This window comes from Pteropus medius, unplaced genomic scaffold (genome assembly GCF_902729225.1).
Source record: "Pteropus medius unplaced genomic scaffold, Ma_sr-lr_union100, whole genome shotgun sequence".
Classification (NCBI taxonomy): domain Eukaryota; kingdom Metazoa; phylum Chordata; class Mammalia; order Chiroptera; family Pteropodidae; genus Pteropus; species Pteropus medius.
Genome location: NW_024349800.1, coordinates 49,155,641 through 49,173,386, shown reverse-complemented (window position 1 = coordinate 49,173,386; position 17,746 = coordinate 49,155,641). Strand labels below are relative to the sequence as shown.

Sequence of the window (17,746 nt, the reverse complement as noted above, 5' to 3'; positions counted from 1 at the left end):
TTTGTTTGGGAAGCTTCCCCTTTGTCAAAACACTTACTTATCCACCAAAGCGCCCAACTAGACTGGTTGGTCTTCTTTTCCTCTACCCAGGTCCACGGACTTATGTGTTTAGTAACCTCAATTATTATAGATCTATAGAGTAAAATCCTCTAGCTGCAATTCTCAGAGACTCTTCCAGAACAGTGGTTCACAAACTTGGCTACACATCAGCATCACTAGGAGAGCTTAATAAGATGCAAGATTTCTGGGCTCCACCTCAAACCCACTGAATCAGAATCTCTTGGGGTAAGATCAGGGATGTGCACATTGATGAGTTCTCCAAGTGGCTCTTCCATACCTATCTTGGCGCCGATCCATTCCACATTCTTGGGGAGCTGCTTATCGGCACATGGCCGAAGGAAACCGTCCACTACTTCTGCCTGGTGAGGCTAGCTAGTTTGCTTCCGCGCCTTCCTTGGTCTTAACATTTTGGTTTGGCCAGTGGATTGTGTCCAGTGGTTTACGGGATGACGCTATTCCCACATTTTCATTATTTTAGAATCCAGAATGTCTACCCACGGAAATTCTATGGTATATTTTTGGCTGCCCATATTTTTGCACAGGGTTATTGTGTAGCTTAAATTAGAAAAGGGATGTAAAAGCCCTGTGTAAACTGTAAAGTGTTGTACAAATGTAAAGGATTATTACTGTTATTATATTGTCCTTTACACACAGCCTGACACCCCCGCCTGTCCACCCATCTCCTCTGCCTTCTATTGGAATCTGTAGCCTGGCAACAATCTCTCTCATTTGTTTTCCCAGTTTTGCGAGGTCTTAGAGATGTCAATCATGCATAAAGGCCCTCATTGCCCAGCATTCTAACACACCTATTTACGTTTTAGGTTTTCAGAACAAATATATTGTGTCCTATTTCCTGTAAGCCTTAAACTGAGACACCATTGCTCACCTATATGATCAACTCTGCCCTCGGCAGCATCTGAACACAGGTTAGAGCAAACTACCAGTTAGGAACAATAGGGTAGAGCCGTTCTTATAAAAGTTCCATTGTGTCTCAAAAGATCCTTGATCCAGCAATTCCTTTTCTAAGCCTCTCCTATAGAATACACAGGCATGCAAACACGGTACAGTAATGTCCATTCAGCTGTTTGTAACAGAAAAAAAAAAAAAAAGAAACAAGCATCAAGCAGAGAAAATTGGTTAAAAAAATTATGACACATACATCCAATGGAATGCTCTGCTGCTGTCAAAAAGAATGAAGTAGATCTCTGTTTGGTCATAGGAAGATTTCTAGAATTTATTTATAAGTGAAGAAGGCAGTTTTATAATAAAATCTATAGTGTCATCCCCTTCTTTTTTTTAAACAAAACAAATAAAATATAGCTATATGTGTATTCGTATTTATATACTTACATAGAAGAGAAAAGAGTCCGAGAGGTTATTCACTAAACTAATAAGTGATTAATTACAAAAGACTTATGAGAAAAAAAATCTGACCACAGATTACCAGGTATACACCAAGCAAAGACATTGTTTTTAAAACATAGTAATATTTTACATCAAAAACAAATACACTTTGAATGAAATGATATGTCTAGGTTTTGCTTCAAAATAATCTGAGGTTGCAATGAGGGGTAGAGAGTAATGAGTTTGGGCATGGATGAAACAGGGTTGGTCATGTGTTGATAATTACTGAAATTAAATGACAGTACATATGGATTTACCATACTATTTATTCTCTCTGTATCCATATATATTGGAAATTTTCCACAATAAAAACAAACTTTAAAGAAACAATTCCACTGGCTCTTCAGCAACAATCACTGGAATGAAGAATTCTATAATTTAATTTGACCATAAATATTGTATAAAAATCAATCAAATCTTATTTGCTTGTATTTTACCAAGGGAAACAAAGCATTCTTACCAGCAGTAACTGCACACATAGGCTCAGAGTCTGACTAATAACAAAATTTAGGGGAAAAGTGAAAATGCCATAAAGAAAGGACTCTCTTTGGCTTGTGCTATCATACATAAGCATAAATACTTTACTATGATGGAAAAAACATGAAGAATCAGGACAGTAGATACAGTTAGTCAAAGAAGAATGCAAATTTGTAATAGAGAAGATGAAAAAAAATGATGTCATCCTGGAACCATGCAAAACAAGAAAACACAGAGTAACTTGGAGACAGAGGTGATTGATAGCACTCAGCAGTAATTATTATTCATCACAGCGTAAGACAGACTAAACTCCTGGATGTCTTAACAGCATGTCAGTGCCTGGCAGTGATGCCAGTGAGGAACTAGGGAGGCCTAGGGGGGCAGCTGTATAGGTGCAAAGACAGAAACATGAGACAGAAGCTCTTCATGATGGCACCAGGGAGGGCGGTGGCTGGACAGTTACAAAGACCCTAATAACTATCTCAAAAAACAGGGGAAGAAAATCATCCTAAGCAAAGAAACTGGGAAGGCTGGACAACCCCAAACACTGGCGTGGCAGTTTCTTACTCTAGGGGTTCTTTTCTGTGACTTGAGCAGCAAAAACATTAAAACCTTGGGCTACATGCTAGACAATCTTATTGTGAAAGTCAAGGTGGCCAGTCAAGAAGTTTTGTTTGCCAAATGGAAAAGGACTAAAGTGGCACTAAAAGATATTTTGTATTCTACCTAGAATTTAATCTTGGTGATTACACGATCTCAATTATTTATAATTGTTCCTGTAATGTTCTATTTGCTTTAGAAATGGATATAAAGACCAGAACCAACATGTATAATTTCATCACAAGCAGCTGCAGCAGCAGTTCTGCTGTGGGCCTACCTCACAGCATCATGACCTAGGGCAGAGGGGGGCTTTAGAGGGCTACCAATTCATTTTGATGTTGCATGTGCTGTTTCTTTAAAATCACTGCTTTCGTTTTAGTAAAGACAGCAAGAGTCCCAAGGCAGTATATATAAAGATGGAGGGCTCCTTTTCCTCTGTATTTAAATAACTGATATATAATCTAGTTATACAGTGTATTTAATTCAAAATCCATCACTAGTTAAGTAGTAGAGATAAGGAAGCTGTGATAATAAACCCACAGATGATGATGATGATGATGGATGATGATTTTACCATCTTTCTTGTGAGTGGAATCATACTGATTAACACATATGCAGTCTCATGGGGCAATGGGCAGGACACTCAGTGCTCAACAGATCTTGAAGCTTTGCCTGCTCTGTGCTGTGACCAGTCCATTCACATGTCATTGCATTAAACTGTGAGAGGTCTCAGCCCAATTCTCTTGTTTTACAGAAGAAACTGAGGCCCAGAGCAAGGAAATGACTTACTTGCCCGATGTCCCCCATTTGCTAAGAGGCCACACTTCATGACTCCCAAACAGTGCTCCTTTCATTGTCCTATTCTCTCTCGAGAATTAAGATGCATTACATTCTCTCTCTCACCCAGACACATACACATACCCCTCCCTTAGTGTAGGATCTAAGCTGTGTCTGGCTAGTAACTACCAAATGGGGACCAGCTAAGTTCTGGACAGAAGAGCATGTGTGCATGTGTGCTTGTGTACCTGTGTATTTTTTTTTTACGCCTACAGCACCTGGTCTTCCTAGGTGATCTCCCATCCAAGTACTAAACATGCCCGACCCTGCTTAGCTTCCGAGATCAGACGAGATCGGGCACGTTCAGAGTGGCATGGCCATAGACGTGTGTATGTGTATTTAATGGAGTGGGTGGGGGACACATTGCTGAAAACACTCTAGGGTCCTTTCTCTGTGACTTGAGCAGCAAAATACTCAAAGCTTGGGCTCCATGTTGGACAATGTTACAATTCATGGATTTTACTTTTCTGGAGATACTCTTCATAAAGTCTCAGTTACTAGAAATCAATGGGATGTTGAAGTTTCTTTATGTAAAGTGTGGTCGAGGAACTTGGGTCTTAGAGTCTGAAATCCTGGTTTTTGTACTGACTAAAAAAAGTATGACCTTGGTTGAGCAAATTACTTAACCTCTCCACGTCTCAGTCTTCTCACCTTTAATCTGGGAGAATAATGCCTGCCATATGTTCGTCATAAGGTTTTTTTAAGGATCAAATACATATAGAAGTGCTTTATAAGCTGTAAAGTACATATAAATGCAAAGTATTACTACTTCCAGTATTATTATATAAGGTCATGCAGACTTAGGCATGCTGGCTTTTCATAAAAATGTGAAGTAGGCTAAGTGGTCTTTGGCCCGCCATTACCTAACCCCCTTTCTGGTGTCCCCAGGGTCCTACAGCTCCTTAACTGGAAGAAGTGCCTGGCGGGTGATGGAGGAAGCATTTCTGGACCCCACCCAGATGACAGCCAGAGGTCAGGCTGCCTGCCCATCTGGATAACTCTAGCCTCACCTGTGAAATGTTGGATCCTCAACTGTGGTTGCTGTATCTTTCCTCCACAAGCTGGGTAGGTAACAAGTAATTAGGAGAGAGGAAACAGTGATCTCTGAGAAGCAAGGGATGGTAGGAAAAAAAGAGAAGTTACATGAAAATATGCTTTGATCTATAAAAGGAAAGACAGGAGCATGAACGAAGTGGCACTCTGTGTTCACATCACCCAAGTAAGAGGATTGCAAGGCAGAGAATGCTCACCATAAGCACTAGAGTTTATCTGTGACACTCTGAGAAAATGTAACAAAATGGGGTTTGGCTCAGAATTCTTTCTGACAGCTTCGAGTCCATTAAAAATACATTAAATGTCAGTGAGAATTTGCCATGGCATGTTGTTTTGCCATGAGGAAGATTTGTTAAATCAGTACATACATTTAAAAGTTCTCCAAAATCATTTCAGTAACTTATTTTCCATTTATTTCTATGTAGAACACTATACACTCTGGGAGAAATCACTTAACACAAACACATGCACACACAGACACACATACAGACATACACTCTTACTGTTCATTTTTTTCTTTTTTTAGTTTTGTATATTGATGAGAAAGTTTTACCTGGAAAAGTCAATGTGGTTCTCTCTCTCTTTCTTAATATAAATCACAGAACTATTATCATAATATCAAGAAGAAGCTATTATCTTAGAGTGGCTAGTTTTTATTATTTTTTATTTTTTTGACCAAATGGTGCTCAGTTCAGGATATTATCCAAATTAGAGAGAGAAGAAAATTGAGATTTACTGAGACTTACAACCCCAGCTTGGCATCATATTTTATTTTATTCAATCTTAGAACAATTCTGTAGGGGAGTGTTTCTATATGCATTTAACAGATAAGGCTCAGAAAAATCTGATAATTCTACAAAGACCACAAAGCTAACAGGGTCAGAAATGGGCTTCTAACTCAGAAGATGCTCTCCCCACTGGTCAATGGTGAAAAAACAACAAACAAGAAGAAACTATCTGAGTTTTTATAAGTCTGTTATTTCTTGGGGGTAGGAGAGGAGGAACTGGCGGGAGAGCAGATGAATCAAGGTTAGCCGAGGGTTGACAATTGTTGAAGCTGGGCAACTGGATTCATTACACAATTCTGCTTGCTTTTGCTTTTTTAAAAAAATTTAAGTATAGTTGATATGTAATATTATATTATTTATATTATTTTCAGATGTTCAATATAGTGATTTGATATTTTTATACTTTACAGTGTGATCACCCCACTAATTAATCATCTGTCACTGTGCAAACTTATAACAATACTATTGACTATATTTCCCTTCACCTTTTTCACCCAGCCCCCCACTCCCCTCTCTGGTAACCATCTCTTTAGTTTCTGTTTCTATGAGTCTGTTTTTGTTTTGTTTTGTTTGTTCATTTGTTCTTTTTTTTTTAAACATTCTGCTTGCTCTTGTATGTTTGAGAATTTCTAAAAATCAAAGGTCAAACAAACAAAGTTGCTTAAAGGACACCGACAACATAGAAAATATTACATATAAATAATCTCTCGTTTATGGAAAAGATAATAAAATTTTACAAAAAGGAGAAAGAACTAATCTTCAATTTCTAGAGATGTATATCAAAATGTAGCTGGGCAGTGATTATACATGATATGCAGCCTCTGCTTCTCAGAATGGAAATCGTTCTACGACCTACAGTGTATCTTGGACAATGGGCTGCTTCAAAGATTCTAGTTACTATTCGTATTCTTTCTTTTCCTTTCTTCCTTCCTTCCTTCCTTTTCCTTTCCTTCCTTCTTCCTTCCTTCCTTCCTTCCTTCCTTCCTTCCTTCCTCCTCCCTCCCTCCCCCCTCCCTTCATTTGAATCTATTTATTTATTTTTATTATGGTGACATTAACGAAATCCAGTAAGTTTCAAGTATACAGTTCAATAGTAAGGCATATATAAATGCTACTCACATTATTTTTACCCTATTTGTAAGGTTTTCTAACATGATCAAGAAATAGAGGAAGTCAGTGAATCTCACAGATGGGAGAAAGAATATTTCACTACAGAAAAATCCTTGCTTTGCTTAAAAGGTTAACTGTAATTAAGACATTGATAAAAGCTTTTATAGAAAGAATGACAAATACGTGAAATCACCTCCACTGCGGTGAGCCATTGTTAGGGCTTCCAGAGAAGTTGCTGCAGTCACTTCCAGCTGGCAGATCATTACTCTGGCTCTGCTGATGGCCTTGGCGGCTTTCCTCAGGTCTTCAGTATTCAGAAGTAAATTTGCTCCAGCCACTATAACGATGATATTCTGGCCTACAAAGAATTTCTACATATTTATATTAAAACAAAGCAAAGCTGAGCAATGATATTCTGCAACGTTACAACCACTTTTAACAAAGTCATTATGGAAACTGTCATAGGTGCTAATTTTAACACTTCTAGGCCATTCAGGTTAAATTTCGTATTCCTATTTACAATATCTCAGTAAGATTCATATTATTCTAATCATTTTGAGCAAAATCTAAAAATGATTTCCCTTATTGATATTCTTATATAGAAAGAGTATTAGCTGAGAAATTATATATAACATACTTTAAAATTTTCTTTTATGGGAGAAGGCTGGGGTACAATGTATGTGGTAAAGGTTCTTAATCTTAAATGACAGGTGTCATAATGATGAGTATAAACAGGAATAAACTTGCCTAATGCTAAACACTAATGCTCTGTAGTATGCAGTTAGTTCAAGGTAAACCCTAGGGTATTCTGAAAAGTGATTTTGTAAATCAAAACACATTTTATAATATCTAACAGATAGAAAATTGTACTAATAATGTAAGGTAGAAAGAAGGACATTTGGACGGGACTATAGCAGATCAAACAGAAGCAGGACTAAGGGATCTTATATACTCATCACTTAGACTCACTTTCTACAATCCCACCTAAATGCGGGAGGTGTGGAAGTGCATTTTATCTGTCAGGTGAACTCTCAAGAGCTGCGATGTCCAATATGATAGTCATGAGCACAAGCCACATGTGGCTATTGACTACTTGAAATGTGTCTAGTCTAATTTGAGATGTGCTTTAATTGTACAATACACAGCAGATTTTTATAGACTGCGTATAAAGAAAAGAAGGTAAAATATTAATTTTAAAGAACTTTTTGATTACACGTTGAAAGGATAATATTTTGGATATATAGTGGGTTAGTGAATATATTAAGATGAATTTTACCTGTTTCTGTTTACTTTTTAAAATGTGGCTAATGAAAAATTTAACGTTACGTATGTGACTTGCATTATATTTCTATTGGACAGCAGTGATCTAGAGGGATGAGTTGTAGCAGTCACTTTTTGCGCCCTAAGCTGCTTGTGCTGCTCTTGTATAGACTTGACCTAAAATTACCTCTGAACACAGCACACATGCTAGCCTATCATCTTACCACAGATGTGTTTGTTAGCCACAAAGAGGACTTAATAAAGTGGGGATGGTTCAGCATAAACCCAACCTCGGTACTGGAAAAATTCAAAGTATCCACACACTGAGAGACTGCATACCTCCTTCATTTTCTCTCTCAGTGACCTCATTCTCTCGGCTAGAGTCAGCTGCTGCTTCTGTGTTGCTGACTCCTGAATCTAAATTTCTGGCCTGGCCTTGGCTAATAAGCAACAAGCCCAAGACACAGCTGTCTGGTGGACACTGCCATGTGGCTAGCTCATTCATGCCTCAACTTTAACTTGTCAAGACTGAGCTCCTTACTTTACCTTGCTGCTCACTCCTATATTTAAAGGGGCCGATCGTCACCCCTCTGGGTATTCGTTTTAGCTCTTCTACTACAACTGTACTCTTGAGGGCATTACCATACACTAAAAACCAGACAAAGTCTACCATGATAGGCACTCAGAACATGAAATTAAATTACATCTGTGCATGAAAACGTAGTATTTTGTATAGAGATAAGGAAGAAACAACTTGAAGATATCACTAGAACATAAAAAAGAGGTTAAGGCTGGGAATGAGCTGCTGTTAGCAGCAATAATTACTTAAGAGTTAGCTTAAAGTAATGAACACAGACTATCTATTGTTAGAATGAAAACTTTTATCTACTGTCTTTTGCAAATTTGGGATCTATTGCGAATTTGGGATCACTAGAATAAAGTTAAATATACCTTCTGTGAGAAATGATCTTGCGAAACTGCATTATAAATTAAAGACATACTGTGACAAATCCTAATTTAACACAATGCATACTGACTGCCCATAATGGGCTAGGTTCTGTCCTAGGTGCCCCATCCAGTGCTTGGTCTTTCTGAATATTAATTCTGATTTTAAAAATCTTATGTAGGTGTTTTTATACTTAAAATAGTTGGTAGAAATTATGATGACTTTACTTGAGGGTAAAGGGAAGTTACTGTTTCCAAAGATAAATGGCTCGACTATGGCAAAGCCTTGTGACTGACATAGTTGTATATATAAACTTTTGAGATCTGATTGCCATTTAAAGAGCAGGCAAAATTGAACACTAACGATAAGTTAGAAGTAATTAGTTACTGCCATTTGCTCACTAAACATTCTATAAATATGATTCATCAACTTTCTTTTGCACCTATCTATTTACATTTATTTACCTAGTGTAACTGAAATGACAGATGAATAACTACTTTTAGAGACAAATATAAATTCTTAGTTCACGTGAAGGGTAATGAGATATTACAGGATATAAATATTATTTTGAGGCAACTGTATAATGCTTCATATGTATTGGATGGACAGTTTTATATTTGAGTGCTCAATCTGGGAAGTATAAATAATGGGAAACATATTTAGATTGGAAAGATCACGCTTTAGGCCTTAGGATGGTAGGTATGGTAAGGGATCCATAGGATTAGGGTAAAAATTGATGCTTCTGCTCTAAGTTCTGGAAACGAACCATTTAATGAAATGACGCTCCAATATGCAAAACACATACCTTCTTTATTGACAATTATAGAAGCAGTTCCTGTAGCAGCATCTTTAGTCTGATATGTAAATTCTAAAAGAAAAAAGAAATTATAATCACATATATACAGCCTGGCATGGATAATTTATTTTAACGACTTCAATGCACCACTAATCCTTAGAAAACTTTTTAACCTTTAACCATCTGGAATGATAAAAGAGAAATAAATGATTAGTGCTAATTTATACTCATCACCTATACAATAAGGAAAATGTCTTTACACTTAGTTGCACCTTTTCTCTACATTAGTAACAACTCAGCAAACTGCCCCTGCTTCCAGTTCCCTCAAATTATTCATAGTTGTGTACGTATGCATTTTTCTACACCACCATATTTCGTCAGTGAAAGAAATGACAGATCTGAGGTGAATGGCTAACAGTCAAACCTATAAAGTGAACTAGTTTGGTTTATTTTCATTCTCATAAGCTTTGCAGCTCATCAAGAATTATGGCCCGGCAGGTAGATGGAAATGTTGATCGGGCAGCCTTGGCAACAGCAAAGAAACTTGAACTGGAGCCAGAGATCTGCATTCTAGTCCTGGCTCCAGCTCCAACTAGCTGTGTGCTCTTGGACAAATTCAGAACCTCTCTGGTTTTCGCTTTTGTGTGATAGTTTCTAAGATCTTTCCAGGTATGATACTCAATGGCTTTTCTTAAAATATCTTTTGTGAATATAGCACCTGTTTTCTCTTGTCACCTGCTTTTGAAACATTTCTATGAGATGAAAGTTTGTAACCTATTGTTTAAGCAAGGCTGTTTAAGTAAGACTAGACAAAGTCATGCATAAAAATCCTCTGTCCACCAGGGGAGGATCTAATAATTCTATTCTATATCCAACTTTTTCTTGTAATCAGATCAGAGAAGAAAATTATAAAAACCAACTTTAAAAAAGATGAAATTTTACCTGTAGAAATATCATTCTGTTTTAAGTTTTCTATATAATCATTGCCAAAAGAATCTTTGCCAACCTGTACCAAAGAAATGATGAACGTTAGATCTTCTACATTTAGTAAAATGCTATAATGTAGCCTTTAGAATACTTAGCATTTTAAAAGGGCATATCTGCACAGTACTTTATAAACATTAACTAATTAATCTTCTTAATGTAAATTGCTAGACTTGATTGCAGCCCAAAGAATCATTATATATTAATGTTCTACTTATAGCCTGCCTAAAATGTGAAGCACTTAAACTGTCACACGTTCTGTAGGTTCACTCTCATGTTGATCTGGTCACGTGGAAATTCCCACCAAGACAGAGCTGTCCACCATCAGCAATCCACAATATTTATGAATCTCAGTTGTTTCGCTGACAGCATCTTTGTAATGACTTGCCTGATGTTTTAGAATCTTATCTTCTCCTCTGACCCTAACATGGATGGCAAAGATGAGAAATTTAAACAGCCCTTGCTATCTTGATACAGTGGAATTTTGCTGTTTTCGCCTCCTAGCATCCATTCTAGTAATGAAACTTCAATTTGTCCTCTGGATACCCATTGTTCTTCCACTAGTAGATAACATGGTTAGGGCGGCACAGTTGTGATAATCAATGAACCTATGTTGACACGTCAGTATCAGCCAAACTCCATAGTTTACATTAGGGTTCACTCTGGTGTTGTATATTCTATGGGTTTTGACAAATGTTTGGACATATCTCTGCCATTATATCATCATGCAGAATGGTTTCGCTGCCCTAAAAATCCTGTGTTCTGCCTATTCATCATTCTCTGCCCCCATGCCCCTGGCAACTACTGATCTTTTTACCGTCTCTATAGTTTTGTCTTTTTCAGAATGTCGTACATTGGAATCATACAGTATGTAGTCTTTTTAGACTGGCTTCTTTCACTTGAGTGATATGTATTTAAGGTTCTTCCATGTCTTTGTGGCTTGATGGCTCACTTCTTTTTACCGCTGAATAATATTGTGGTATGGATGTACCAGTTTATTTATCCATTCACCACTGAAGGACATCTTGGTTGCTTCCAAGTTTTGGCAATTATGAATGAAACTACTATAAACATCAATGGGCAGGTTTTTGTGTTGATGTCCTCCTATTTTTAATTTTAACCAGCTGCCAATATCTCAATATTAGATTTCATAAAAACAAACAGATTTTCTGGAGGCTCTGGTAACACTGGGCTTATATGCCTGCATGGCCACCCAGCTGTAACTGCCCCAAAGGTCAGTATGTGCTCTCTAGTTCACCACAACCCCACGTGACACACTGCAATTTATGTGACCTGCTTGGCCCCTGTAGGCCTTTAGGTTTGTCACTCCTGAACTATACTTCTGTTTTTCTGTCCTGCAGGTAAGCACAGCATCAATGGATTATGTGTCTATCAGGTCTTAGCCACTCCTGGTGTGTTCTGCTCATCCACAGAGAATTGTTCCTCTCCAAAATATCAACAGAAAGAAGCCTAGAGATTTACTTGGGTCAGTATCTTCTATGAGTGAAGATAAAATTTCCTGGTGAGCTTCTGGACTGTCTAGATCAGGGATTGGAAATTTTTTTTCTGTAAAGGACCAGACAGGTAATCTTTTAGACACTGCGGGCCATATGGTCTCTTTTGCAGCAGTTCACCTCTCCCCTTTCCTGTCAGTTTTATCCAGGTAAAAAAATCTGTTTAAGGTGAGTATTAAAGGCAGGTGATAAATGGCAGTGATGACATAAACATTAGGAAGTGCAGGGGCTAGGAAGAATTGTTGGAGGGGAGGAAGAAACCAAAAAACATGCAGCTTTGCCCTCAAGAAACTGATAATATTAGAGGGCAATAAGACGTAACAGAGGCAGCTGTAATGGCGGGTGGAATATCATGTACGTCAGAGGCATAAACGAGATGGGATTTCGCGTTCAGAGTCACTGAATTTTGTAGCCTGGCTGCAGTTGTATTTTGGAGGCTGCAGCAGCTGTCCGTCTTCTTCCCACTCAGGGCATCACCTGCTTGGCTAGATCCCCCAGCGATGGTTATGGTTCGGGCCTTCAAACTCTATGTGAGAAGTGGAACAAAATACTTTGATATTCCCTTGTCAAAAATAAAAATCTGGTAACTGAAAAATAATGGACACGTAATGACACCGCTGAGGTTTAAGAGAAGTCAGCTCTAGCTTCGTTAACTTTACATCTAGGTTATAGCGAGACGAGACAAAGTAAAAGAGGAGATGAAAAGCCCAAGAAGAGGACAACAATATTTTCATTTGTTCCATGGAAGCTCTTTCGCATTAGCTGTGTGATTTTGGGCAAGCCATTTTAACTCTCTCTAGGCCTCAGTGTCCTTACCTGGAAAGTCACAGCAAGTTTGCTGTGAGGATAAAATAAAATAATATGCATGAAAGCACGTTTTAAAACTGTAAAGGATTAAATAAGGGTTTGGTATTATCATCATCATTATCATCATCATTATCATCAGGCTGCTTCTCTTGGGGGAACGGATAGGGCTACTACTGCTTAGATTCAATCTTATAAACTTCTTTTGTGCCTACCTTGTTCTCTCTGATGCTCTAATGCTTCCTGTTGCTTCCTATTTTCAGACAGAAGAGCATTTGATCATGGAAGCAAGCATGTGGGTGCATTAAATTATTTTTAAAATGAGACCGTATTACTGTTATTCTAATAAAAACATAACATCTCCATTAATGGTTTAGGATAACTAATGCTGTTCTATGTATTGTTATTTTCGCTGGAAGAAGATAGACACCTGGGAGGGTATCTATGCCTCGGAAATACTGTTTAAGCTTCAAGTAGATCTAAATTATGATCAAAACGTGGACAAAGAGCAACGGAGATCTGAGTCCTTTTTTACTCTCTGTATTATAGTATGACATGTGCAATGTTATACTAAAAGAATGCCATTTTCCCTGTTGCCCCACCCTCAAAACCTCTTACACATTCATTCATTCTTCTGGATTTTTAAAAAGGTTGGGAGAAGTGAACACCTTCCAATCCCCTTTGCTTACTTTTAACTCATATTTACGCCTCTTCCCCACTAACTGGAAATTGACAACCAGAGGTCAGAAGAATAGAACTCAAGCAAAGGTGTCATTCATTGCCTGCCATTGAGAGCTGAGTGCAAGTATCTTGAAAATCACAGTGAATGATACAAACGAAAGGCCCTTACAATAAGGACTGTTATAAAGAAGCTTCATAGGTATCTTGGGAGGCTTCCTTATTTTTATGGTCACACGTTGGCGATCAAATTGATATGCAAACATCAAGTATCTTGGCCATGAGGCATATGGGAGTCAGGAAACCTGGAATCTAATTTCAGTTCTGCCATTATCAAGCTCATTAAAATTCTTGACGACATTTTGCCACAAACTGTTCCATCTGAGCCAAGCTGAAGGGTGGGACTGGCCGTGAGTGATCTCTGACAGGCGGGAAACCAACAGTTCTCAGCCTTGGCTGCTCATTAGTATCTCCTGAGAAGCTTATAAACGTCCTGACGCCCAGGTTACACCTGGGACCAGTTCAGTCAGACCCCCTGCAGGTGGGACCTTGACAGGCTCTCCAGGTGATTACAATGTGTGGCTCCAGTCAAAGACCACGGGTTGCAGGATAAAAACAGGGAAAGTAGCTGTAAAGCTTTGTCTATGTGGAAGAAATGAAGAGGGAGAGCATAGTCCTGCCTGGTACTAGACAGTTAAGTCAACTAAGTGAGAGCATGGACAAGTGTGACCTACAGAATCCTCTGAGGGAGAGGGACCCATCAGAGGCCAGCATGGGGATCAAGGAAGGTATTGTGAAGCCTGATAGATTTCTTTGGCTTGTGTTTGCTGACTCCAGTCTCATTTTGATGTGGCCCAGGCTTGCTTCTTGTTGCTTCTGCTTCTATCTTTCTAAAGCTCATATTTGGCAAAAATAGTTGGACTTCTGTTTTTCAGTGGTCAGTAGAGGCTCTATTAACTTGATATTATTATTCGACTATGTGAAAACATTATGTGTGTAAAATATATTCATGTCTATTTCGTTGCCTTCACTTATGAGAACTTAGAAGTCTTCTCTTCTCCATTTAATCAAAACATACTTGTTTTTCAAGCATCAGCTTAAGGCCTACCTTCTCTATTCTACCCCTTGTTAATCTTATTTCCAGACCCTTATGACATTCCTAATGGATAATAAGTAATTAAACATTCAATACCATCTTATATTGTTTGCCTAAACAATCTCCTTAAAGTCTGGTCTTCCTAAAAGCTTATTGGAGACTCTAGCTTAGCATACATTTATCCCTCCTTAAGCCTTGTGTAATAAAGGTGTTCTATAAGTATAAGATCATCTTGGTTGCCTGTTTTCCTAGCGCCTATTTATCATTCTTAAAGGGACATGACTACAGGCACCCATACTATTCTAGTCATGGCTACAGAAAGGTTCTATCCAAGGTTTTGTTTCTAATAGTCCTTTAAAGGCACTCTCATACTCTGGTTGCAGCAGTGAATTACTTTTGGGCAGAAGGATTCTGGGAAAACTGCACAGTCTGTGGTAGCCTGTTGGTGCACCTGCTCTACATGAAAGATGCCAGCTCATCAGCAACTGTGGACAACCACTCACTTATGCTAAAGCAACTCGTAGAACCCTGGCTGCTCTTAAGGAAATCCTGGGCTCAGCTCTCCCTGAATACTTTACAGCAGCACTGCTGAATAGAACGTTCTGCAGTGAGGAAATGTTCTGCCCAGTATAGATGATGGAAATGCAGCCAGTGTGACTGAAGAACTCGATTTTCAATTGTATTTTAATGACATTTAAATCTAAACAGCTACACGTGTCTAGCGGCTACTGTATTGGACAATGAAGCTGTAGAGAGACTGAGGGTCAAATGAACAGCAGCTTTAAGAGACTAAGATGCATTTGTTGTCATGTAACAAAACCCAGCAGTTGCTTTTTTGAATAAATCCCTCATATTAACTTTTTAACTTGTCACTTGTGGCTTTATCATAAAAGATGAAAAAATGCATAAAATTCCAGTTGTTTAAGCTTGCTGGTTGTTTAAATCCTCAAGTGGCTGTTTAATAATGGCCTTTAATATACAGAGTTAATGTTACAGTCACCATTATCAGACTTGCTTATCTGAGAGTGGTGATAGGTTTGTAATTCAATTATTTTTTCCATTCTTCCTATATGAGGCACATTTTATTTATTTGATTAGGGTCATTTATTTGTTTAGGATCATAGGCTCTCCTGTGCTTGGACACATGGCCTGGCATTCCAATCAACATAGCCAACTAGTTTTAGCCTGTGGTTTTTCAACAGAGTTCAGGAAAGGACAGATTTCATTTCATTATATATTACCTGGAAAGGCCTGGTGACCAATTTTTGATCTTTGAAAATTAAAATCTCAATGTACGATTAGTTGATCATCCCATAATAATTTAACACAGAAGGTTCCTTTTGGTGAAGATGATGGGTGCTCTAACATACTGCTTTTCAAGTTATGTGGTGATGACTCAGCTCTTTTTTCACTTTCAATCCATTTTCAGACTAATAATTTTGTAAAATATAATAATGAAATGAAAAGAACCACATAAAATATAAGACCTAATTTATTACTGTTATATTCAAAAGCTATAAAATTATCAAACTGCTATAAATGTTTCTCTTCACTCTCAGTTGCTGTGCTGTCCAGACCATTGAGTTTGCAGCCTGGCCTGGGGACCAGACTTTGCGTAGCACTGGTCTACCATACTGCCTCTGTCACGGAACTCCAGACCCGACCCCTCTGAAAGGAAAACACACAGCTACTTGTATTCGAGTTTAGAGAGTCTCATGTGTGAAGGAAGCAAGACCAGGTAATTTCTTGAAGGTCCTCCCAGTTTGCTGATTTCGGATCTGCGTCATTTGGGTCCATGTCTGCTCATGGCTTCCTTCCATCTGCACAGGAAGCAGGGTCTCTGGCTCAGACTGGGCCACTGCATCTTCAACTCTTTATTCTACCATGGTCCTCCTGAGCTGTCAGTTTTGATGTTTAGAAATACTTTCCTCCTCTCTAATACTTGGCTTTAATGGAATGGAGAAGAAGAAAACAAATCAGGTGAAGTCCTATGAAAGGTATCCTAACAGGCTCTCTGCCATGCCAAGAAGACTTTCATTTTCTATGATATCTGTCTGGATTTTTAATCTCAAAATATCATTGCCAATTATCCTTGGACTGCAGCTTTGGCCAGTGACAAGTGAACATTGACTATACAACTTGTGACTACTTGAAGTGTTTCATTATGTATATTTCACTGTACACATATTGATGGACTCTTGCTTAATAGTCCTTACCACAATATCTTGACGAATATTTCTCCTTAGCTCAATATAAGATGTTTTGCATGTGTTATCAAAAAGACTTATTTCATCAGAGCTTGAATTTTAGTTTGTTGTAGGGCAGTAGTACAAATCAATGTTACTAAGAAAACCATAGGAAATTTTCTTTCTTTCTTTCCTTTTTTTTTTTTTAAGTTCCATCTGTTCAATTTTATCTTGAGTAATTTAATGATTTTGGTTTCTACTTGGAATTTGTCATCTTTAACAAACTGCCATAAAACACTTTGGCTAATTTGCTTAATAAAAATATATTTCACAATGAAAAGAAATACCATGATTAATGGATAACAATAACTCCCACTATAAGAGATTTTATTTTCCTTGTTAAGAAGTCTAAGAATATAATGTAATTTGTTTAAGCTTAAATAAATCCATGTCTAACAGTCCCAGTTTGTCGAAGAAAGTAACCATGTATAGGTTTTAGCTGAAGCTTTGTTTTCTTATCCTCTGTAAGACACCCAGGTTAAATTCCACTATGGGCCTAAACACTAGATGACTAAATCAGGGGCATGGCAGACATGAAGCACTTCAGAACTGTACAGGTGCTAACATAAACTATCATACACAGACCAGAATAAAACACACAGCACTTTTGCTTTAACCATCTTCCCAAATGGAACATTTCCCCAAATCCAGCCCTCTGTCTTCTATTCCTCTCATATCCACTCCTGTGGTTTCATGATTCATTTCCTAAGTGTAGTTCCACAATTCAAATATTTCTATTTTGCTTTTCTCTTTGCCTCAAATTCAATAGACCTAAAATAAAACCCATCTCAAAATCTTCGCTTTGGAAGAGATCCCAGGGGACATCTAATTTTTGACTTTAATGGCTACATGCACAGCTCTTATAAAGCTTCCAAGAGGGGGTTCTCCAAACTCTAACAGCTCCAGCTCTAGGGAACTCCCTTCTCCTCAGGGCAGCCATTCTTGGTCCCTTGCTTCTAATACCGATTATCTGTCCAAGTTTTCCCAGCCAGGAAATGAAATCCTCTTTTCAGTTCCCAAACCCTCTTAAGTCAGCACTATCTGATTACTCCCCAAACCCTTAATTTCTAATCAAGTGTAGGATGGGTCAGGT

The 17,746-nt window shown here is 38.0% G+C and overlaps 1 protein-coding gene, 1 long non-coding RNA gene and 1 pseudogene across 3 annotated transcripts in view; 1 reads left to right on the top strand and 2 right to left on the bottom strand.

Moving 5' to 3' along the window:
* Window positions 1-17,167, top strand: part of LOC120621825 (uncharacterized) — a 31,846-nt gene extending 14,679 nt beyond the window's left edge. The window contains exons 3-5 of the long non-coding RNA XR_005658307.1: window positions 4,267-4,443; window positions 11,677-11,801; window positions 15,967-17,167. This is a non-coding gene — a long non-coding RNA (uncharacterized LOC120621825). The remainder of the gene's footprint in view (window positions 1-4,266; window positions 4,444-11,676; window positions 11,802-15,966) is intronic.
* Window positions 1-17,746, bottom strand: part of RBKS (ribokinase) — an 82,989-nt gene that overhangs the window by 43,602 nt on the left and 21,641 nt on the right. For both annotated transcript variants that reach the window (XM_039887514.1, XM_039887515.1), the window contains exons 3-5: window positions 10,274-10,337; window positions 9,341-9,403; window positions 6,523-6,687 (exon numbers count right to left, since the gene is read on the bottom strand). In XM_039887514.1, the coding sequence (XP_039743448.1) occupies window positions 6,523-6,687; window positions 9,341-9,403; window positions 10,274-10,337 (292 nt within the window). The remainder of the gene's footprint in view (window positions 1-6,522; window positions 6,688-9,340; window positions 9,404-10,273; window positions 10,338-17,746) is intronic.
* LOC120622231 (uncharacterized) lies at window positions 3,585-3,703 on the bottom strand (annotated as a pseudogene).